Source organism: Apiospora marii (genome assembly GCF_038362585.1).
Source record: "Apiospora marii strain CBS 49790 chromosome Unknown utg000002l_segment0_segment0, whole genome shotgun sequence".
Lineage (NCBI taxonomy): Eukaryota > Fungi > Ascomycota > Sordariomycetes > Amphisphaeriales > Apiosporaceae > Apiospora > Apiospora marii.
In genome coordinates, this window is record NW_027117373.1 from 4,592,381 (window position 1) to 4,614,454 (window position 22,074).

The 22,074-nt window shown below is 55.4% G+C and overlaps 9 protein-coding genes across 9 annotated transcripts; 5 read left to right on the forward strand and 4 right to left on the reverse strand.

Moving 5' to 3' along the window:
- Window positions 1-1,742: 1,742 nt before the first annotated feature.
- Window positions 1,743-3,858, forward strand: PG985_003146 (uncharacterized protein; the record flags this gene model as incomplete). The annotated part of the gene is made up of 4 exons (XM_066822915.1): window positions 1,743-2,246; window positions 2,328-2,404; window positions 2,475-2,866; window positions 2,933-3,858. Coding segments are annotated over 4 exons (1,899 nt in total), but the record flags the coding sequence as incomplete, so codon positions are not given.
- Window positions 3,859-6,281: 2,423 nt separating this feature from the next.
- PG985_003147 (uncharacterized protein) lies at window positions 6,282-8,516 on the forward strand (the record flags this gene model as incomplete). The annotated part of the gene is made up of 1 exon (XM_066822916.1): window positions 6,282-8,516. One exon carries the CDS (start codon window positions 6,282-6,284, stop codon window positions 8,514-8,516), a length of 2,235 nt encoding a protein of 744 aa, XP_066690348.1.
- A 1,244-nt stretch (window positions 8,517-9,760) lies between these two features.
- PG985_003148 (uncharacterized protein) lies at window positions 9,761-11,698 on the reverse strand (the record flags this gene model as incomplete). Its single annotated transcript, XM_066822917.1, has 1 exon — window positions 9,761-11,698. One exon carries the CDS (start codon window positions 11,696-11,698, stop codon window positions 9,761-9,763), a length of 1,938 nt encoding a protein of 645 aa, XP_066690349.1.
- Window positions 11,699-12,126: 428 nt separating this feature from the next.
- On the forward strand, window positions 12,127-13,131 carry PG985_003149 (uncharacterized protein; the record flags this gene model as incomplete). Its single annotated transcript, XM_066822918.1, has 7 exons — window positions 12,127-12,165; window positions 12,230-12,270; window positions 12,361-12,376; window positions 12,440-12,505; window positions 12,566-12,680; window positions 12,773-12,838; window positions 12,902-13,131. 7 exons carry the CDS (start codon window positions 12,127-12,129, stop codon window positions 13,129-13,131), a joined length of 573 nt encoding a protein of 190 aa, XP_066690350.1.
- Window positions 13,132-13,487: 356 nt separating this feature from the next.
- PG985_003150 (Ferroporti-1) lies at window positions 13,488-13,817 on the forward strand (the record flags this gene model as incomplete). Its single annotated transcript, XM_066822919.1, has 1 exon — window positions 13,488-13,817. The coding sequence occupies one exon, from the start codon at window positions 13,488-13,490 to the stop codon at window positions 13,815-13,817; it is 330 nt and encodes a 109-aa protein (XP_066690351.1).
- Window positions 13,818-13,894: 77 nt separating this feature from the next.
- PG985_003151 (iron transporter) lies at window positions 13,895-15,053 on the forward strand (the record flags this gene model as incomplete). Its single annotated transcript, XM_066822920.1, has 2 exons — window positions 13,895-14,710; window positions 14,820-15,053. 2 exons carry the CDS (start codon window positions 13,895-13,897, stop codon window positions 15,051-15,053), a joined length of 1,050 nt encoding a protein of 349 aa, XP_066690352.1.
- Window positions 15,054-15,624: 571 nt separating this feature from the next.
- On the reverse strand, window positions 15,625-16,263 carry PG985_003152 (uncharacterized protein; the record flags this gene model as incomplete). Its single annotated transcript, XM_066822921.1, has 1 exon — window positions 15,625-16,263. One exon carries the CDS (start codon window positions 16,261-16,263, stop codon window positions 15,625-15,627), a length of 639 nt encoding a protein of 212 aa, XP_066690353.1.
- A 570-nt stretch (window positions 16,264-16,833) lies between these two features.
- PG985_003153 (uncharacterized protein) lies at window positions 16,834-17,883 on the reverse strand (the record flags this gene model as incomplete). Its single annotated transcript, XM_066822922.1, has 1 exon — window positions 16,834-17,883. The coding sequence occupies one exon, from the start codon at window positions 17,881-17,883 to the stop codon at window positions 16,834-16,836; it is 1,050 nt and encodes a 349-aa protein (XP_066690354.1).
- A 261-nt stretch (window positions 17,884-18,144) lies between these two features.
- On the reverse strand, window positions 18,145-19,263 carry PG985_003154 (uncharacterized protein; the record flags this gene model as incomplete). The annotated part of the gene is made up of 1 exon (XM_066822923.1): window positions 18,145-19,263. The coding sequence occupies one exon, from the start codon at window positions 19,261-19,263 to the stop codon at window positions 18,145-18,147; it is 1,119 nt and encodes a 372-aa protein (XP_066690355.1).
- Window positions 19,264-22,074: the final 2,811 nt, after the last annotated feature.

Below are 22,074 nucleotides of genomic sequence, written 5' to 3' on the forward strand. Positions count from 1 at the left end.
GCCATCCGAAGCCCCCTTCCCACTCACCCAATCCCTGAAGGCGCGGGGACGATTTTAGGGACCACGCGGCCAGCCGGGACCCCCATCGGTAAAAAGGGTAGTGCCGCTTACCTACCATTGCATCGGATCCGAAATGAGGGTTCATCTCTACTGCCTCTCGTGCAACACGACACCATGGTGGATGCTGTATTTCTCATCTTCTAATAAGAGCTCCGTAAGCAAACCTGGTCGTCTTGCGGACAACAGCTAACATTGAATCAGTCAGGAGCTCGCTACCTCCCCGACTTCGCTGCAAGATTCAATCGAGCCCCGGATCGAAGTCTTTCCGCCAATGAGGCGGCCATGTGTGCCTCGTTTGTGGCGTTCGGTTACGTGGCTTACGCCAGGGACACAGGCCCGGAAACCCGTTCGTCAAAGCCGCTTGGCTTGTCGGTACCAACCGAGCACAGCCCTATATCCAAGCTTACGGTGGATAAGCTGAGTAAGAACATCGCCAGATATTTCCTCGCATGACAGCACATCTTATTTTATGTGATCTTCTGCCTGGTCCGAACTCGCGTTACCTAAACGCAGGAACATCTTCTGGGTCCAAAGGCATGAATGACAGCTGCAAGCCGCCTAAAGAAGGATCTGACTCCCTACTCCATCCATATATCAAACAGCTCGGCATAACATAGAGAAATTGGCTGACCGTGAGCAAGACGTGTTGACAGCAACGCTAGTCCAAGGCGACGTAGGTTTGTGCTTTGAGAGAAGAGAGAAAAAAATATCGAACCAATGGTTGCACCATATCAGCGGTACCCCCTTCTTGCTCGGTATTCTAAAAATAACCGATTGTTAGATACGATGCAAGATAATGGAGCTGATAGTTGTGAGAGCACAGGAAACCAGAAACACGACAAAGCTCGAACCAGTCTCCTTTAAGCGATAATGCTTCGTATCACCACCGGGACGATATAGAAGGAAAGAACATCGCGTGAGATTCAAGACCATGACTCGGCAAATTTCCCCAGGACCACAGAATGCGAAAATGTCAGCCCATATTACTAATGGGAGAAGAACAAATCCTTCCGGTATCACGGCTTCAATGCCAACGCCTCCTCTGAAAGGTGACTCCTCACACACATCCCGCCACCAGCTGGGCCCTACATGTGATCAGAAAGGACCAGTACGCCGTATGCAGGCTTACCTGAATACTACCCCAGGGTTACATTCGCTACCTGTCACTGGATTAATCACTGGGCATCCGTCTCCACCTTTTATACGAATCTGTCCAATGAGTCCTTCATGTGCTGCCAGTCATCACTTATCGCGAACGAGGCAGCATGCCTACTTCGTATATGTCATAGACTTGGCTCTTTTTACATTTGAAGAGAGGTCAAGGAGGGAGATTCCGGCAACCGGCACCCGGACTTATCGGTCAACGCGCAAGGTCTTACGTCGATACGACCGACACCGCCGTTTGAAGCTCCATGGAGTGTAAGATATCTAGTTTGACAGCAAACGTGGGATGGAAACGGCATGACGAACAGCAGCCTTTAAGAAGTAGCCATGCAGCCACCGTGTAGTCCCGCTGCTCTAATATCCTATCAACGCGCGACCTAGTCCCGTGGAGGGAGGTAGGGAGGGGAATCAATGAAGGTGCACCCCGCCATACACAGCACAGCAGTACCTATATAACAATCAACTTTAAGCCTAAGAGGCCCCAAAGAGGCAACTAATGTCGAGTTCGTAAGCCAGGTATATTAATTCTGAGCAAACTACTGCCGTCACCTTGCGCCATGAAGTCTTTGTTGTTGATCGCAGTTTGTGTCCTCGCTTGCAAGACGCTGGGTTACAACTTCCCCTTTGAGGCAGTCCAGCTGGCGCCAGCCGACACGAAGGCGTTTGCTGCCATTGCCTTTGGTGATGCCGAGGACGCCCGTTCCGTGCAAGACTCGTACTCGTACGAGTGTCGGGCGTTTCCTGGGGAGGCGAGCTGGCCGCCGGAAGAGGAATGGAGGAAATTGAACAGCTCTCTGGGCGGTGCGCTGCTACAGCCTCCTCCGCCGGGGGCGGTTTGCTACAACAGCTCCGAGTACTATGACCAGGCTGCTTGCAACCGCATTCTCACAAATGGCAGAAGCGGCCGCTTTTACATTGACGACCCGGTGACGGGTTTGACTGCTTGGACCCGAGGGCGGACATGCCCGGTGGCCAGCAATCCGGAGGGGAACTGCACGCAGGGTGGTTTCCCGGCCTATGTTGTATGCTCTCAACATTACTATTGACCTTTTTGCTCCTTTGTCTTTAACTAGATACAGCGCTAAGTCAAGAATTGATTACAGGTCAATGCCACAACTGTGAAACATGTGCAAATAGGGGTCAACTTCGCCAGAAATAGAAATCTCAGACTGGTTGTCAAGTAAGCCTCATCATCAAGCCACGAATCCTACATGTGTAACAAACAGCTAATCCTGGGGGCGATCAAACAGGAACACTGGTCACGACTTCATCGGAAGGTCCGTTGGTGCTGGGTCTCTCTCGATATGGACTCACCACCTCAAGGACTTTGAGTTCATACCCCAGTATGAGCAAGGCGGTTTTAGGGGGATGGCTGCCAGGGTCTCGTCGGGGCTGGAGTCGTGGGAGATGTTCAGTTTTATGGAGCGCCACAACATGACGCTGGTGGTACCGAGTGACAGTACCGTCGGCGCCTATGGGGGATGGATGACGGGCGGGGGACACTCTCCCATCGCTTCTCTGTACGGCCTTGGGGCGGATCAGCCCCTATCGCTCCAGGTCGTCACTGCGGATGGCCAGTTTGTTACGGCTGATCCGGATACGAATGCCGACTTGTACTATGCTCTACGAGGCGGTGGTCCTGGTGAGTAATAAATATCCCTTCCATGGACTATGCAGGTCAGGGGCTCGTACTTACACATTTCTCTAGGCACATATGGCATCGTGATTTCAGCGGTCGTGAAATCTTACCCACACCTCATCTTCAACTCCGTAAGCATCACGTTCACCACGCCGGACAACGGAACCCTGAACGCATTCTGGCGCGCGTTCGCCGCGGAGAACCAGTTCGGCAAACGCGTGACCGAACACCCATACTACGACAGCGGCTACAGCTACGTCTCTGGCAACAGCACCACCGGCCACTACACGTACACCACAACGTACGAGTTCCCCAATAAGTCGTTCGCCGAGATCACAGCGCTCATCACGCCACACATCGACGAGCTCGCGCACCTGGGCATCTCTATCGAAGTCCCCGAACCAACCGTATCGACCCGCTGGGCAGATACGAGCCGCGGCCGCGGCGACGTGCCCGGGAATTCGGTGTTCGCGAGCCGGCTGTTCTCGACGCGGGACTGGGAGGACCCGCAGATGTACTCCGACGTCGTGGCGGCCCTGCGCTACTCGGTCGAGGCCGGGTACCAGTTCCACGGCATCCACCTTGCCCCGAACGAGGAGGCGGCCGCGAGGTACGGCTCGGGGCCTCCCGGGAACGCCGTGAGCGCGGCGTGGCGCCGGGCCACGATGCATGCGGATCTGTTTGAGCGGGTGGGCGACTACTCGACCAAGGAGACGGCCCTCGCCAGCTACGCCCGGTTCAACGCGTCGATGGCGCGGTGGCGCGCGGCGGCGCCGGATGCGGGGGTGTATGTCAATGAGGCGGATCTGCTGGAGCCACGGTGGCAGGAGGCGTTTTGGGGGGACAAGTACGCCGGTCTGGTGGCGGTCAAGAGTAGGTACGATCTCTGGGGCCTCTTTTGGGCGCCGAATACCGTCGGCAGCGAGGGGTGGGCGGTCGAGACGGGGGATTTCTTGCCTTCGCAGAATGGTCGGCTTTGCAGAGTTGCTTCGTAGATGCTAGGCTTTGCTTTACTGCTACGCTTTCTTATTATTTATGTTATCTCGGATATTCTGTTTTCTTCGAAGCGAAGAGGGTATCATGACCGAGAATATCTTGTGCCTCGTGTAATTATGAGAAAATCAGCTTTGTTTTCTGTCTGTTTGGCAGCTATTCTGAGTCTGTTCGTCGTCTTTCTTTTCTTGCTCGACTACTAGCCACGATTTATTGTTGTTATTTTCTTGTTTACATCAAGGGGGTGGCCGTGAAGGCGGAATATCCGGAGCATCCTTTAGAAGGGCATCAGGACGTGCCGGGCTGGTGACATTTTAACTAGATATCTACTCACATATATTTCCATCCGACAGAATCATAGTATGCGGAGCCTGCTACATATAATATTGTTTTCGAGTTACAAATTCATAGCTGGTTGAAGCAGCTGACATCGTATCTCAGGGGCTAGCAGCCATCAAGGCCGCCGCCTGCCACATAGTGATGGGTGGCATAAAGGAGAGGATCCTTTGGTTGTCAAATTGCTGTTTGTTGCCCTGTTGGCATTGTAGCTTCAGGTCCTTGATAATTGCTGTTGTCAGGCCACCCATGCGTCTCAGTAAAAGGCATTTCGCAGCTTGGTTGTGCACCAACGCATAGCCTCAGGCCTTAAAGTCACCCGCTGTGCTGAATTTTTTACTGACATCCTACTTTTGTTGCGTGCTCCCGCCATTTCTGTAGCAAGTTGCTGCTTCAATCCAACTTGTAGTGGGGTGAGCATTTACACTTGTTTTGAGCCACCTGCTCCCGCCTTTTGCGTTGAAGTGCGTCCACTCCTTGACAACACCACGACACTCCTAACAACCACCTTGCGTCGCATGCGCTCGCCCTTTTTGTCACTCACTCCTCATTTTTTCGTCACTCCTTCTGTTCATCAAATCAATTCTGGTGTCGCGTGCTCTCGCCCTTTTTTCGACTTACTAAGCTACTCTTTCCGCGCTTGACGCACCTTGATACCTTTCAGCACAACACACACATCGTGAGTCGTGTGCTCTCGCCCTTTTTTGTTACTCCTCATATTTTCCTCACTCTTTCTGTCCGTCAAATCCCTTCTGGTGTCGCGAGCTCTCGCCCTTTTTGCGACTTACCAACCCAAACTTTCCGCACCTGACGATACCTCCACACATCGTGGGTCGTGTGGTCTCGCCCTTTTTGTCACTCCTCTACATTTCCACTGCTTCTGTTCCTCAAATCACTTTTGGTGTCGTGTGCTCTCGCCCTTTTTGCGACTTACCAATCCACTCTTTCCGCACTTGACGATACCCGTCAACACAAAACGCACATCGTGAGTCGTGTGCTCTCGCCTCGTCATCACAAATCATTTTTTTCACACCTTCTGATTGTGGCCATTCAGCCCTAGGAAATTCTGCACCCACCTGTGGCAGAGGATCGGAAACTTTGGTATCGCTTGTTGTCAACGTACAAGACTCCGTCCCCACCATCTTGGACCAGCATTATCTTAGCCAACCAGCTTCGCCGACCCCTATTCTCCCAACGCCCAGCAACACCACCACCTCGTCCGATAACCTCACCTACAACACGACTACGGGATACAAAGTCACCTCGGACCCACAAAAAACGGACGTACCGATTGCCATTCCGCTCCGTGTCCAATTACAAGGCCCGAAGCAGTTTCTCCGTCCGGCAGCAGCGGTGTCACGACCCAGTGACCAAAAGGTGATTCTGTTGTTCACACATCGTAAGGATATTACTCCCCCCAGCCACCACGCACGAATCTGACAGTCAAAAGGTGATTTCACAATCACATATCAGGGCCTGGCACTCCTCCGTGTTTATCCCGTCAGACAAACTTGCATTTGGTAAGCTCACTTTCTTTTTTCCATCCTCCTCCCCATTCCACGTCCCTTCCGGCAGCCGCATCTACCTTCACTACCCTGGTAGAAGAATTTCTTGTTTCGAACTTCGGCGATCGTGATACGAACTAGATTCAGCACGTCGTGTTCTTCCGCCGACGTGTTTCACTACGTTTTTTTTTCTTTTGACTTCGGCGATCGTGATACGAACTGAATTCAGCACGTTGTGTTCTTCCGCCGACGAATTTCATCAAGGCGTATTCTCTCGTCGACTTACTTCAGCACGGCGTCTTCTTTCGACTTCGTCAAATATTTTCGAGTACTCCAACTAACATCTGAGAATTTCAGTGCCGCCTGCAACAGACATCCATTCCAAGTGTCCAAGAAACACATCAACACCGGTAACACAATCACTGACGGCGTGTAGTCTTCCGCACTGCTTCGCAATAAAAAGCATAACAACACCCACCATATTGGTCCAAGTATTGCCAATAACCACCGACAGCATGGGATCCGTAAACAGACCCGTTACACCGTATTCACGAGACCCTTCCCCGTCCCACTCCGGTACCACCATGGCGGGTCCTGTATCAGAGTGGCCCTTGGCAAGCGATGCTGGTGATGCCGTCAATGACCGGGCCGCTTTCGAGCGCCCGCAATCTCGCCGCAACTTCACTACTCAAAGTGGACATCGAACACCCATGCTCCGCGCCACGGATGCTCTACACTCTCATCCGGTCCCATCCTTCAACCTTCATCGCCCTGCTTCCCCGCTCGGCCAAGCTCGTGGCAGACCTAACAGCTCCGGAGCTCAAGGTGACACGATGAGACTGCAGATTCCATCACCTGTTCGACCACCTACCCGACACGGACTGAAGCGCTCTTTCAACGACATGGGAAGTACCAGCCCCGAGTCTACCGGCAATGATGCCCCAATTGGCCGTCGTCTCCGCGACATCCACCCCAACAGACTCAAGAATGGCTTGGCCACTCAGCTCTCGCGTGGAGCCCAGGTCTTCAGCAGCGCCGGATCATTCCTCCCCTTCACACATGATTCACCGGCCAAGACCCGAATCAGCGCTCCCTATGGGTTCCGTCATGTTGCTAGAGCCGAGCATGGCGGTGGTCCTATGGGCGGAGTCGACCATGGCACTGACTCAGATCCTGAGGCTACTCTCAACCAGACCCATCGAGTCCTTCTTGATGTCCGTACCAACAGTCGCATCGAGAATCGCACTTCTCTTCCTGTTGCCATGCCGAACGTCACTTCGCCTATTGATGAGACCCAGTTCGATGCTGGTTGTGGTCATGACTCAAGCCGCAACAGCTTCAATCCGTTTCCTTCGCAATCAGTCACTCCAGCCACTGTACAGGTCCATCGACCTGATCCAATCCCCGCAGTTTCGCACCAGCGGAGACTGAAGATGCCCAGATTCAACATCCAAAAAGTCATCAATGGCCCTGGCAAAAGATGGAGTGTTGCTTTCTGGGCCTCGATTATTTCATCTTGGATCACCGCCGCTTCAACTGTGGCTGCTATCACTAGTACGATCGACCGCAGCAACCGCCATGAAGTTGTTCCGTCCAATGAGGCAGCATGGCTGGCTTTGTCCGTTACTTTCTTCTTTGCATCTTGGGCTGCAATCGCAATTACATATGCCCCCCGTCGCACTTCTCGGGTCATGGCCAGTCACCGTAACAGCCAGAATGAGGAAGAGATGATAGAGATGCAAGATATGATAAGACAGCGATATTCGACACCCACCCCCGTTCGCAACAGCGACCCAGCCATCGAACTTGACGACTTGACCCAGCGCCACGTCTCAGAGGCTGCTGCCGCAGGCCAGAACGAGAGAGCTTCCCACCCAGCTGATATCACAACCCCCGAGCCTGTCCATATCCGTCAGAGCAGCAGAATCGTCGCAGAGGGACTCCACAACCTCGCCGCACCGCCCCATTCGACCCAGAGCAAGCGTGCTAGTGGCATTTTCGACGCCGAGTCGGTCCGGACCGCGCTCTACGCACAAAGCATCATCGAGACCAGACCCGTTGCTGCCCCCATGCGTTTCGCTGGCACTCCCATCGGCATCGCTCGAAGTGAATCCATCTTGCAATCCATCGCCCGTCAGCGTGGAGCTGATCTCCGACATGGTCAAGAGCAACATGTTCCCGCTTCCGATAACGATGAGCGTGTCGAGGATCGTGGCCGTTCGGATAGCACGAAGTCTGGCACGACTGTGGATACCTACGAGTCCATGGGAACCGATACTCCTATGATCGCCAAGCGAGAGTCTGCTGAAGCAGAGTCTCCCCCGTCTCTTCATCCGTCCAAGGAGCCCCTGGCCTCGTTGTCCGACAGCCAGGTTTCCGGCAAACTTCCTCATTCGGTCGCTGTCCCTGACTTGTCTTCTGAGACCAACATACCCGCTTTGCCTTCCGTCGAAACCAACTCGACTCTGTCCTCATTCATCACCTCGTACGCCGATGAGAGCGACAAGGAAGACGCTACTCACAGCCAGGAAGCTTCCGGTGCAGCTAACACGAAGACGTACAATGCCCCGCGTCCTAAGGAGGCACTGGGCTCACACCCTGTTCCGCGCACCGTAAGCAACAACCCGTTCAAGCGTCTTGAGAAGGAATGCCAGCTGCCGCACAAGATCATGACCGAGGTGGGCACGCCCGATTCGCAGAAGAGCAGCGACCGCCTCCCGTCAGACCACCGCGAGACTCAGAACGCCACGGCCAATCGTCGAGAGCCAATGACCCCCATCGCTGAGCGTAGCGAGGTGGCCATTGCTGAGTGTTTCTGATCGTCTGGATCACTCACTCCTACGCAACCTTCTTTTCTTGTATTCCTACGAATTTCTTCCCATTCTACGAAGTCTAAGTTTCCTTCTGGTTTCGGTTCCTGGCATACGACGAAGGAGGAGGCCACCTATTGCATTTGATCTTTCTTTTTCGATTGCCTTCTTCTGCTTCTTTCTCTTTCCTTTCAGGCGTTAGGCGTTGGTTGTCATTTTCTGCACTTTTGTCATTCCTGCGAAACCACATGCAACGGCGGCATTGACGACCACGGCAAACTCGCACATACAGTACGAGCAGCACGACGACATGGTTCCTACTTCACCACACGAGTTCGACGCGTTGATTTGATTGATGATCTTTCACTTTGCCCCTTGCCCCCGTTTGCAGTCGATTATATTCACCAGAACATGCGCATTCTTTCATCCAATCACTTTCCATCCGGTATCCCGTCGTACAATATGTTTCCAACGACGACACGAAACGAAGTGTTCAAGGATCTTTCCTACGAAGGCGGACTCAGATGAAAAGCCCCAATTGAGACATCGATTCTCGTTTCCGGGGAGTTTACACGAATATAACGACGACGATTTACGCTGCCACAGTGCCCACGATTACGGGGGCGAAATACGACAGCACGAATCTATGAATTAATGTCAGAATATTGTACAACACCAGGAAACTTGCACACGCAAATGCGACTTCTTTCGGTATTCATGAGCAATACCAACACCAACACACGAAACAGTGGACAGACGGATCTTTCGCTTCCTTCTTTGCGATTCATTTTCTCTGAAACTTTCTCCCTCTCTCGGTTGATCATCTCCGCCATGAACTTGGTGGATGGATCCCCGTCTCTCACACACGCTTCCTCATCCTCTTGCAGCCGCATGGCAGCAGCATCGTTGGGACAGCACACGCGTCCATCACACTTTGCCCGAGAGATGAGGGAGTAGGTTGGTAACGGTCCGGATTGGGAGGAATGGCAGTGGTTTCTTCATTTGCGATTGAGTTTCGTTCTTCATTTTCATTTTCTTCATGGCAGACACATACGGGAAGGGCGAAAAGGCGGAGTCATTCATGGTGGTGGTGGTACGGTGGTCCGCAAAGTTCTTCTCGGTAACGTTAATAAATGACGTTGTGTCTCATCTATATCATCCCTCTTGTGAAATTGCCCGCAAATGTGACATGGAAACTACAACTAATAAAAGTAGACCTGGTTTTTAAGCTCCGGCAAAGTCCATTACCATTATTAAATAGCCCGCGTAGCGCGAGCCCTGTTCTCGCGGTTTCGTCTCTCCTTGAGCGCCGTCTTCCGCCGCTTCTTCCACTTGCGGTTCAGATCTCCTCGGTTCTCCCAGAAGAACTTCTGGAAGTCGGTGGCTGGTGTAGCCTTCGATTGGTCACCACTCGTGGCAGCCTCGGCCATGGCCATATCGCCGTCCGCATCCTCGCCATCTTCTCCTTCGGCCTCAGCTTCGTCATCTTCGTCCTCCTCAGCGAGGTCATCCTCTTGAGCAGACCAAGGGAGGTAGGACCGATTGGGGTGGGCGGTATCAGGGGTCGGCGCAGCGCTCCGAATATTCCTGAATTCGAAGTCCTGCTTGCTGTAGGGGGTCATGGGCATCTGAGCCGGCGGGCCGGCCTCGGCTTCATCCTCGATATCATCATCGTTGTTGAAGAAGCTGAATGGCTGGGCGTCGGCTGCCGTGCCTTTCCCCTTGTCTGCTTCATTACGCTTGTACAAAGCCTCGAGCGGGTGCACAGCCTTGCCCGATGCAGGAGTGGTCGGCGGTGGGATCTTGATCGTGAGACTGGTCATCGAGCTCGACGATTTGGGGCGAGATGAATCGAGTTTGGTCCCTGAGACAGGACTGCTGTTGCCCTGCGTCTCGATGCGAAGGTTTTTGGCGGGTGTTCGAACCTTGGAAGGACTTGCCTCCGCCTCAGATTCCGAGTCGGAATCGGAATCTGAAGAGCCACTGCTGCTGGTTTCATCCTCCTCGTTCTGGGCGGGTACTACTGCTTTAGACACCTTTTTCTTGACTACCTTCTGTGGCTCCGTCCGTTCCTCGACTTCGGAATCTGAGGAGTCTTCACTGCTGCTCGTGTCGTCATCGTCATGGGCAGGGGCTGGCGCGGGAGGCGCTGTGCGCTTCGATGCTTTGGTCTTCGTAGACTTCGGGACTTCTTCCGCGTCAGATTCCGAAGATGAGCCACTGCTGCTCGTCTCGTCGTCTTCTTCCGTGGCAGGCGTTGGCTTAGGCGGTGTTTTCGACTTCTTTGACTTTGGCAACGCGGACTTTGGCTTGGGTAGCTCGGGAACCCTTGTGACCTCCAACGGCTCTACCACATTGCCAGTGCTGTCAACCCAACCCTTGCCATCCTCAAATGTGAGGTTTTCCGACTTTTTCGATTCGTCGACCGTAGAGCGCAGGAATGAAGGATACTTGGTCGATCGCTCGAATTCGTGAACGACCACTTCGCGATCGCTTCTTCTCTTCTTCCGCTTATGTGCGCCGGCATCTTCTTCCTCTTCCTCCCCCTCGGCGGCGGCAGGCTTCTTGGCGCTGGGAACCTCGGGCAGCTTCTGCTTGAAGAGACATTCGGAGCCGTCGGTGTACTTGGACTTGACTGCGGTGCGCTTGTCCTTCTTGTCCTTCTTCTCTTTCTTCTCCTTGGCGCTCTTGCTCCTGTCCTTGTCCTTTCTCTTCTCCTTGATCATCTCGCCCTCGGAGACGGTCCAGCCTCGCTTGATCTTGCGGTCGCGCAACTCGACACCGTCCACCACCTCGGGCTCTCCTCGCTTGCGCTTCTTCTCCTTTTTCTCCTTCTTGTGGCTTTTCTTCGGCTTGACGTCCTCCGCAGCGACGACACCCGTGGGCGGCGGGATCGACTCCGGTCTGGCTTGTTCGATGCGCATCTTGCTGCCTCTCAAAGTGGCGCCGTTGAACTTCTTCTTCAGATCTTCGGCTCTGGCCAGGGGCACCTCGACGAAACCGTAGCGTCTGTCGGGGAAGGCCTCGAGGGTGTGGTAGGAGATGTTGCGGGCAAGCGGTCGGATGGCCGACGACAGCACAAGGCTCGACAGATCAGGGTCCAGCGGTGCAATGTGGAGGCGCACGTAGCCGTCCGCGTCGGGGGCAAAAGGAACAGACTTGGGGTGAGGTTTCGCAGTGTCTATCGCCATTGGAAGTGCAGGGCCATGTCAGGACAGTGACCGTGCCAGAGTATACGCGAATATGCAAGGCCTCTCGCTTCAACTTCTTTTTCCTGGCGGCTAAATTTGTCTAACGTATTGATGGATGGGCAGTTGGATGGGTTCCATTTTTATTTTTCTGCAGCAGCTTCCAAAGCTCCACAAGTTCGTCCCGGTCAGCAGCGCGGGAGCGCACGGATCCTCACCGACGGTTAAGCTGCTGGACCAGCTGCCAGCTGGGGGTTCCTTCCTTATCTGATCTGCAGCCATGGGATTGATAGGACTCTCCATGTTTCTCATCCCAACGAACGTCAACTGGCTGTAGACTATCGACTGGAAGAAAAGAGTTGAAGGTTTCTCTGTCTTTCTTTTTATCTCTTTTATTTAACACAGGACTCCCTTGTCGTACACTGCTCATCATGGCGCCCAAACTCCCTCCTCTGCCGTTTGTACGCACCGTATGTTTGCGACCCACCATATTCGTGCTCTGACATCGCCATTTCCATGTCTAATCCCCCATAGGTTCTCAAAAGCTTCATGTCGGAGTCGGGCCTTGAGCCGAGGTAATTGACAACGCAGCACCCGCCAACCGACTACCTACGCGTAGTTGGGCTCCTCTACGCGCTTCAAGCTGATCAATCAATCGACTGCAGACTTTTCGGGCCTCACGTAAGATCCATTGATAGCCCGCTCAGTAGAATACGAGGTATGGTGGGCGCTAATGCAGAATAGCTCCGAATCACCAATGCGGTGCCCGGCAAAGTCGACTTTGAACTGGATATTACCAAGGACCACACGGTATGTAGGCTGAAATACTGGAGTGACAAGATGCCGCCCTGCTTACTTTCACAACCCAAGAACCGATTAAAGATCATTCATGGCGGCACCATCGCCAGTATGGTGGATCTCGGTGGCTCGCTTGCTGTCGCTTCCATGGGCCTGTTCGCAACAGGTGTCTCAACGGACCTCAATGGTCAGTCCCTATTATCCCATTATAACCCATTATTCTCTCAGTCTTCTATACTACATATAGCGGTTTCCGTTTCTAAATTTAGCTACCTGCAGTGACATACTTGAGCGGTGGAGGTAAGGTCGGCGATAAGATCCAGGCTACTGCCTCATGCGACAAAAGTACGATGCCATCCATCCAATCCCCCTTGCCCGACTTGAATGTACTCACTCATTTGGACGCAGTGGGAAAGACGCTCGCATACACGTCGGTCATTTTCAAAAATGCCAAGGGAGATCTTGCTGCGCGTGGAAGCCACACAAAGTATGTTCACCCTTTCCGCAATTCATCGGGTTTGCTTTGGCTTGTACTAATGGGATGGGCGTTGTGCGGCGCTAGGTACGTAACGCAGGCGTGGAAGAGTCAGACGGACGAACCGTTTACCACACCGGACGGCATTGAAGCTGAGCGCTGAGCGCTGAGAGGGGAAAGTAAGGTGGCATTGGATTGGCTGCCGATCCTAAATAAACCGCAAAAACAATGGCAGCGGCACCTGCAGCTGCACCCAATCGACCTTACGTCAACGTATTGTAAGATTACGGGTCCAGATGCCGTAAATTAAAGATATCCGCTTGAGAATTGAGCCTCCTTTTGACGGGAGCCAAATAAGGGTCCGTCCTGCCTAGCACCTAACGCCCCTGAATCCCAGGTCCCGCCGAGCATCACGTGACCCAACAAACATCACGGACACCTTTTCCTTTGTTGCCAAGTTGCTCGACTGGTTTCAGGAACCTCTCTCCTATCGCCTTTGCAAACCATCCGACATCAATAATGGCACCTCGCACCACGGGATCTTGCTTCCCTGGGCCCGTTGTGCGGGATGTCTATCTCATCCAGCTCCTCGCCTCCTGGGCCATCCGCAGCTCCGAGTTCAGCCTGGTGCTCTTCCTTGCCGGCACCTTCCCGGGCACCCTGCTCTACGTCTCCATCCACGGCATCGCCCGGTCGCTGGCGGCCGTTCTTCTCGGACCATGGGTTGGCGCCTTCGTGGACAGGCAGGACCGCCTTAGCGCCATGCACCGGGCTGTCTTCTGCCAACGCGCCTCCGTCGTTGTATCCTGCGCCCTGATGCTCATGGTGCGCCGCATGCAGCACTCCTGACGGAGGCCCACGGCCTGACTCTGCACGTCTGCCTGTGCCTGTTCTTTGCTCTGGCCTGCGTCGAGAAGGTCGCGGCCATGGCCAACTTTGTGGCCTGGGAAAGGGACTGGGTCGTAGTCGTGGCCGAGGCGCATGGGCTCCGGCGGCAGAACTTCAACGCCTCGCTCCGCAGGGTCGATCTGGGCTGCAAGCTGTTTGCGCCTTCGCTCGTCGGCTTCCTGGATACGTACTGGTCCCAGCTGGCCATGACCGTGGTTCTGCTCTGGAACGTGTGCTCCATCTTCGTCGAGTTCTGGGCGACGAGGCGAGTGTACAACCGGACGCCGCAATTGGCCCATAAGTCATCGTCGTTACCGTCATCTTCGTCCTCGACGACATCATCCGCGACAGAGAAGCTCGAGGATGAGAAGGAGCTATTGGCCTTCTCCCAGTCGCGCCTGGCCGAACCCACCTTGTCAACTCCGCCACCGACTGCGCCCGTGCTTTTCTCCTTGGCTCCGTGGCGGGAATATGTCAGGTCGCCAGTCTTTCTCGCTTCCTTTTCAGGTTGTATTCTCTATTTCACTGTTCTATACTTCGGCGGTCAAATTATTAGCTATCTCTTTAGCCTCGGCTTTACCTCGATGGAGGTCACCATGCTTCGGATGGCGTCGGTCCTCTCCGAGCTCGGCGGGACGTGGATGGCACCCATCATGATGGACAAGGTCGGTCCGGCGCGGGCGGGTTTGTTCTTCCTCTTCTGGCAGGTCGTTTGCCTCGCCATCTTCGCCGGGCCGGTCATCACGCACGGCATCACCACCAAGTTCGTTGGATTGGCGCTGGCCCTGGGCATCACCTTCAAGCGGCTGGGGCTCTGGGGTACGGACCTCTCCATCCAATACATGGTCCAAGCAGTATGTTGCCCCCTCCGTATTTCGACAACACCTCTCCTTTGGGGAAACCCATTTTCAAGTTTTAAGTGACTTGTCTCCATGTGAGCTTATTGACTAACTGGATTCCCAGACTACGCCGCCTCAAACGCGCGCCGTGCTCTCGACCACCGAGGTGGCCTGCCAGCAGCTGTTCGAGCTGTTCGCCTGTGTTACCACCACCATATTCTCTCGCCCTGACCAGTTCCTTTACCCTGTATTGATCAGCTACTCGATGATCATAGTAGCCACCGCCTGCTATTCTCTTTTTGTTTGGAAGATGAAGTACAACCGACATCACGCGATGATACCCAACGACAACTCGTAATTGTTTCCCTCGATATTTATTGCAGTATAGACTATAGATTTTACATGTTTTCCAAAAGGCGTTCCCGATATTGTCATTCCCTAGGAGAAAGAAGCCATTGTCTCGCCCACTGGCTTATTATGGTGATCTTTAATCGTCCGAGAACAATGCTTTGTGTAGAGTTGACTTGTGTAGACAATGTGTCCAGTGGTCAGAAAGACTTGTGTGAACTGACCCTTTGTATCGGTCTCATCTTCAAGCTTAGCTGTGAACTCCTCGCAGACCACCGCTTTTCTATATTAGTCGGCGGTCGGCTCATCCAGATGGATAACCAAACACCACAGGATCCCGATCCAAATCCGCCACATTACAGCCTCAGAAGCACTTCCTGGAACCCAAACTTATAGCTTGACTCTTCCTGCACACAATGGCGCAAGGCAATACCCCACCCCCGTCGAATTTTCAATTCGGTGATTCCTCGCCGAAACGACCTCTTCCCGGCCTGATCAAGAATCCACAGGTTCTCACGGGAGGCCACACGAATGTGACTGACTGCACACTCAGGCAGCCTAACTTGTACGTCGACGAACCATCAACTGACTGCAACAATGACCCCTACAAGGAATTGAGCATGATATATGGTGGGCGTGGAGGAAGGTGGGTATGGAGCGAACAATATGGCTACGAAGTCATGGCAGAGGAGAAGCTTTGGTCGCTGGACGAGCACTTGACAGTCACCAGCCGCCCGGCCCAAGGCACATGGATGGACCTCGCCTGGCAATATTGGGTTGAACACGGCACACAGGTCTTTTACAAGACCGTGGCGGGGCCCGTCGACTTTGTCGCCGTCGATGGCCGACCGCTCCCCCGCTGGCATATTCGCGTCGACCAGTACGGGCGGCGCACCCAGCTCAACGCCGACGGCACCTGGTCCAACGTCGATGGGCTCGTGCAGTACATGGACAACCCGGACGGCACTTTTACGTACACAGGACCGAACACCGACGGCGAAATCCTGTTCGAAATGGATTCGAATCTGCCGCTGCGTCTGCCGGCCGTCGACTACAACAATCCCCAAGCGATCTGGATGGGGCTGCTGTCGGTCTGTGGCCCGACCCCGCCGCAGCCGGAGCACGTCGAGGGCGGCGTCGCCAACCCGCCTCTGGTCCCCTCCACCGTCACCGACCGCTCCGACGTGTCGTCGGAGCTGAGCCAGAGCGGTCGGGAGCATCCGTTGTGGCAGGACATCGACGGCTGGCTGGCGGGGGCGTTCCCCATGACCCGCTACCCGGCCGCCGACACCCTAGACGCGCGGCTGAAGCACCTCGAGGCCTTTTTGCCCCGGCTGCCGCCGCCGCAGCTCACGTTCCCGAAGACCAAGGACGAGGCGAGCAACGTGTGGGTGTCCGTGCAGACGGAGTTCCTGATCCCTTGCGCCTGGCACGACTCGTGGGGGGCACAGCGACTCTTCCGATTCACAGGTAAGAAGCCGTTTACAGTCACTAGCCCCTTTACCCATTCCAATGCCGTCGGCGCGAGCGCGGGGCCGCCCGATGAAACACTTACGACACACGCGTTGGTGGAATCCATCCAAAGTCACATGCAGGATATCGGAAGGGATCAAATCCGTCGACGCATGTCCAGACCGTACTTCGCCTGGACGTGGGACCAATTGTCTCCACAGGACAAGCAGCGCAACCAACACAGCCGCTTAACGGACGACCAGGACCGATGGTACTGGCACGTCGAGCCCCGCGGCTTCGCCACCGGCCCGGAATCCATGGTGGACTCGGACACCCGGCTATACCGAGTCGCCATCACCTCGCCCGCCTACCGATACGACAACGACAGCTGGTACACCCAGCCTTCCATGATGTTCAACGTGCTGGGCCAAAGGCTGCCGTGGTGGTGTCACGCGCGGGAGCCGAAGCTGCGAGTCGAAGTCGGGCCCATGAAAGGCTTGCACTGGTCCACGCCCCAGCTGCGCAACATCGCCAGCTTCTGGTACGCGTGCGAGCCGTACCTCCAATCGCTCTTCCCGAAAATCGACGAGAACGGCGGCTCCCTCGAGCCGACGCACGGGCGCTGCCGCGCCGCCTGGGGCGAGCCCCCCGCGCGGACCAACTGGCTGTGCCGGCTGGCCGAGCACGGCGCCCGGTTCTCGGCCGCGCCCATGGCGGCCTCCTTGCAGTGCCCGGAGCCGAGCCAGTCCGAGGACGACCTGGCCTGCAACGGCCCCACCGAGGCCGGGACGTTCACGGAGGCCGAGGGCCGCCTGGTCCAGCGCGGGACGACGGTGCTGCACAACGGCGTCTCGCCCGCCGGCACCTTCTTCATGCGGCAGCCCAGCGACTGGGACGGCAACGCGACGGGCCGGCGGCTGGAGCTGTGGCGCCTCCGCCGCCACGAGGTCATCAACCGCATCCAGCAGGCGGCGTCGTCGCCGGCGGTGGCGCTCATGATGTCGGTCAACGCGCACCCCCACGCCCGGACGCAGGGCTACCTGGACCTGGACCACTACGCCGCCCCGACGCTCGGACAGGGAAGCCAGAGCACCAAGCGGAGCCTCTACATCACCATGGCGCCCTCGGCCCTCAAGGGCGGCAATATCGGCGTCTGGGGAGGTATCGTCGGCGGCATCGTCCGGCACGGGGCGTCGCAGGACTGGCCGACGCTGTGCCAGCTGATGCCGCCGGCCTTCGAGCTCGTCAAGTCGGCACAACGCGATCTGCCCGACCCCGACACCGGTCTCCCGCAGTACCCGCACGGAAGTGAGACTAGGTACTCGGCGAAGTTTGACGTCTTTGATATGCTGCATAAGCTGGGCTTCGACGCCAAGGTTCTCGAGCATATTCAAACATTGATGATAGACGGGTCGGTTAGCGACGGCAATATCTGGGGTAATCGGGCCATGCCGCTGGGGGGGTATGAGGCAAGTCAGAGACTCTACGCAGGTCAGTAGTAAGCCCCCGTGATTAAGCAAGAAAAGGTAGGTCTGTAAGAAGGTGGTATCTAGTATATTCGAAAATGAGACATATTATTTGATGTTGACGTCACCCAGTAAGAAATGATATATATATATATTCCTCTTGTTTGTCTTTGGTCACTTGCCCTATTTCTCCTTTTGCAGCAGCTCTACGTACTGGGGCACAATGGCGTCCATCATCTCCTCGAGCCCCTTAAGCTTCATCCCGAACGTCTCCTCCGTCTTGGTCGAGGCAAAGAAAATACGCGGCTTGGTCGGGAAGACTCCCTGGTTGGGCAACAGGCCGCTCTCGACGTGCTTCGGCCACTTGGCCGCCGCCAGCTTCCGCGCCTCGTCCCACACGACGTCGACGCTGATGCAGAAGTTGCTGACGCCCTTGCTGTCGCCCGACGTCGGCGTCTTGGCCTTGCCGTCCCGGTCGAGCGCCTCGAGACAGATGGCCGCCAGGTCGTCCATGTGCACGGCGCCGCCCACGCAGAGCGGGCCCTGGGGATCCGAGGCCTGGCCCCTCAGGGGGGCCAGCAGCATCGAATTGCTCGTCGCCATCAGGTCCGCCGTCGTCTTCGCCAGCGGGTGGCGGCCCACGACGTACGAAGGGGCCAGGTTGACCAGGTCGAAGCCGAGGGGCTTCTCGGCCGTGTTCTGGCTGCGCATCCAGTCCAGGCTGCTGCGCAGGGCCGCCGTCTTGGCCGCGCAGTACGCCACGAGCAGGTTGGGAAACGGCGGGGTGATATAGTCGTTGAGCGTGTCCTCGCTGGGCCGGGCCTCGGTGCCCTCCGCGGGGACCCAGGCGGGGCCCATGACGTCGGCGCTGGCGAAGGCGATCAGGGACGCGAGCACGACGACGCGGCGGACGGTGGCGCCGCCGGCCCCGCGCACGCTCTCCAGCATGTTCAGGGTGCAGGCCACGGCCGGGTCAATCATCTCGGCCTGCTGCCGGTCCGCCGGGATCTCGGCAAAGGGGAGGGGCGAGGCGCAGTGCAGGACGGTAGTGGTGCCACGGACTCCCTCGTCCAGGGCGCCGGGGACCGTCAGGTCGGGCACGATGAAGTATTTGCAGTAGGGCTTACCCTCCACCGGCTCGTTGGAGTAACCATGGTTGGCGACGAGCTCCTTGACGATTTGGGCCTTGGACTCGCTGCGGGCCACCACGTGGGCCGAGTAGCCCTTGGCGAGGGCCTCGAGGAGGAAGACGGAGCCGAGGAAGCCCGTGGCGCCTGTGATGAAAACTGTTCCTTTGGACATGGTGCCGATGCTCTGTGATGGGGATATGCAGGTTCTGTGCAGGCGACCCTTTCCGCACCGAGTCCCGGGTCCCCGACGCAGCTATATAACAAATACTTACATGTATAACATGCTGGTTTCTGGGTTTCTGGGGCTGCTCAACCCCGCAAACGGGCCTATCTCGGATAGTTCCTTACTGTATACTAGTAATACGACTAGGTATGTGTTGTTCATCTTGGAGGCGGATATCTGGCTCAGCGCAATTGGTGGGAAAGGTGTTGGAAACGGGGTCCGACGACATGGGTCACGGTCGAGGCATGGATGGGCTTTCAGGCACATCCAGGCACTGCCACCTAAGTGGCTCGCACCATTGAATCTTACATAACGCATGTGGCTCACCGAAACTGTTGACTGATTAGCTTGTCCTTCTCATGTCCCCAAGAGGCTGTCAGCAATTTACCAGCAGGGACAGGGTGGCAAGCGGTTGTAGGAATAAACCGTCTTAATTATTCCGCTTACTCGATGTTATTGCAGTGGAATACACGGATACTGCTGTGGTAATATTCCGTTGAACTTCTTATTATTGAGGAGACTTGACCGGTTTATTCTCGCAAGGGCTTGGTGGTCGATCTAATCCATAGGCTGTTTCGGCCAACAGGAAAGGGAGTATTGCGAAACGAACGAATCGGGGTGGTCGGGTGATATCATAACTTGCGCAACTGTAGGTCGAACATGTTGACGACCGTTTGATCACGAAAGAAGGCAGCTGGGCATACGAAGAATGCAGACAGGAAGAGCAAGCAGAAATTGGTCTCAAGTGAGAAATTGTATTGGGTATCCCAAGGAGTGACTAGCATCAACCGCCCGTCGTCTCTCTCCTGCACAAAATAGTAACAAGAACGTTGTTGGTTTTGAACTTTCCGATAACCTTATTCCCCATAGACCGGCCCCTAAATCCCACTAGAAGTCATAGCGTCCCATCGTGACCGATAAACCGTGTGAACTCGTTGTAGTTGTGACCGCCAGATGTGTAGAAAGAAGTTGAACCGAAGTGATATGCAATGAAGCAATCAGAGATTGTCGATTGAGTGGCTTATTTGCCGCAGCCGGAGCAAGAGCAGTCAGAGCCGCAGTTGCCTGTGAAGAAGAAGTCTTGTCAGCTTGAGCCGGGAATGGGCGGGGTAACCAAGCCAGTAGCGGGGTATTGCTTTTTTGCGTGTCTGCGTGTCGAGGGGAGAAAGACTTACAGCTGGAAGCGCCGGAGCATCCGCAGTCACCCTTCATTTTGATGGTTGGTTTGGTTTGGTTGGAAAAGGTCTGAAAAGACGTTGGTATAGAGTGTAGATTGGAGTTTGATGAGAGTCTTGATGATCGAAAAAGAATACCGGCCAAGTGAAGGGTTGGATAGGACCCTTATATAGGCGATAGAGCCCCCCATCTCAGCAGCACATTCCGGCGGAACACGCCACCCACTCAGCGTTGCCGGCCAATCAGAGGGGGCGCCCTGCGTGGTTTTCGCGTGAAATGCAGCATTTCTGCGTACAACCCAAGCGAGTTGGAGGGGTGGTGTGGTCTCAGGTCCCTTTGCTAGCATTACACCTGGCGCCTCTCCCTGCTAGAGGGCCTGCTGGATGGGTAATGGCGGTTTGAAAGGCTGCTGGATCTGACCTAGTGCCGCACGCGGATCCCGAATATGACCCCACCATGCCACCCTGGCCAACGAGCCAAACCCAGGACAAAGAGGAAAAAGAGACGGTCAAGCGCATATCGTGGAGTTCGCTTTCCATTCTCCGTTTCACGCACAAACACCGCCGCCACGTATCTCCATAGCTACATTCCTGGGGCTACCTCATCTGCCGCAAATAGTGCTAGGGCGCGGGCTTTTTGCGCGAACCTCAGCCTCTCATCTGAACCTGCTGCCTGCCCTTTGACCCTCCGCCCGGCTGTGACGCCATAACCTTTCGTGACCTTTTCGACGCGAAAGAACCTTGGAAGTTACCTAGGGACGGACGACCCTGGGCGCATCACTCCCATCAGTCATTTCGTGAAGTAAAAACTAGGCAACTGGAACGGAGGATGTGACTACCGAGCCCACCATCACGATCCCAGACTCTCCAGACTGGCTGTCTTATTTGTCGCTATCCCACACGGCCAAGAGATATCCCATACTGGCTGGGACCCCCCGCGTTCTTGCTACACTGGCTATGTCATTCGGTGGGTGGCGCATGTACAACCTCCCCCTAGCTACCATTGACGTACAATATCCAAGAGTCTTGGGTCAAACAACTCCGAGCCTTATCGGTCATACTTATCCCTAGCAATTCTCGAGAGTACAAATGTTGTTAGCTTGGCCACAAGATATTTCCTTGCTGCGGTTCTGCTTCTATCGCCCTTGGCTTACAGCAAGATGGAGAATCTCATTTCTTACACGGGCCCTTTGGAGCATTCAGCCTCGGCAGGCACGTTCGAATTCGGCTTGTCGTCCGCCACCTGATATCCATCCTCATGCATGACATTTGCCTACCGCGTTCATGATTCAAAGCGACCCCCGACGCCGATTCCCCGCCATCCTGGGAAGCTGTGGATCTGAGATAACCGAGAACGACGTGTATGTACCAGCATCTTCGGTCTCTTATCAAGAAGCCCAAAGTTACAGTAGCCGACCACCAGACAGGGTCTCGGCCTTGGTCCTTGTTCCCAGAATGTAGGCGCACAGGTCGGCATCGCCCACCGCAGTCCACATCGGTTGGAAAGTTATCGAGATTGCCCCCGTACGAAGCCCTGCAAGTAATTTGTTAGCGCCGGGGTGCCCTGTCGGGGGGACTGCTACCG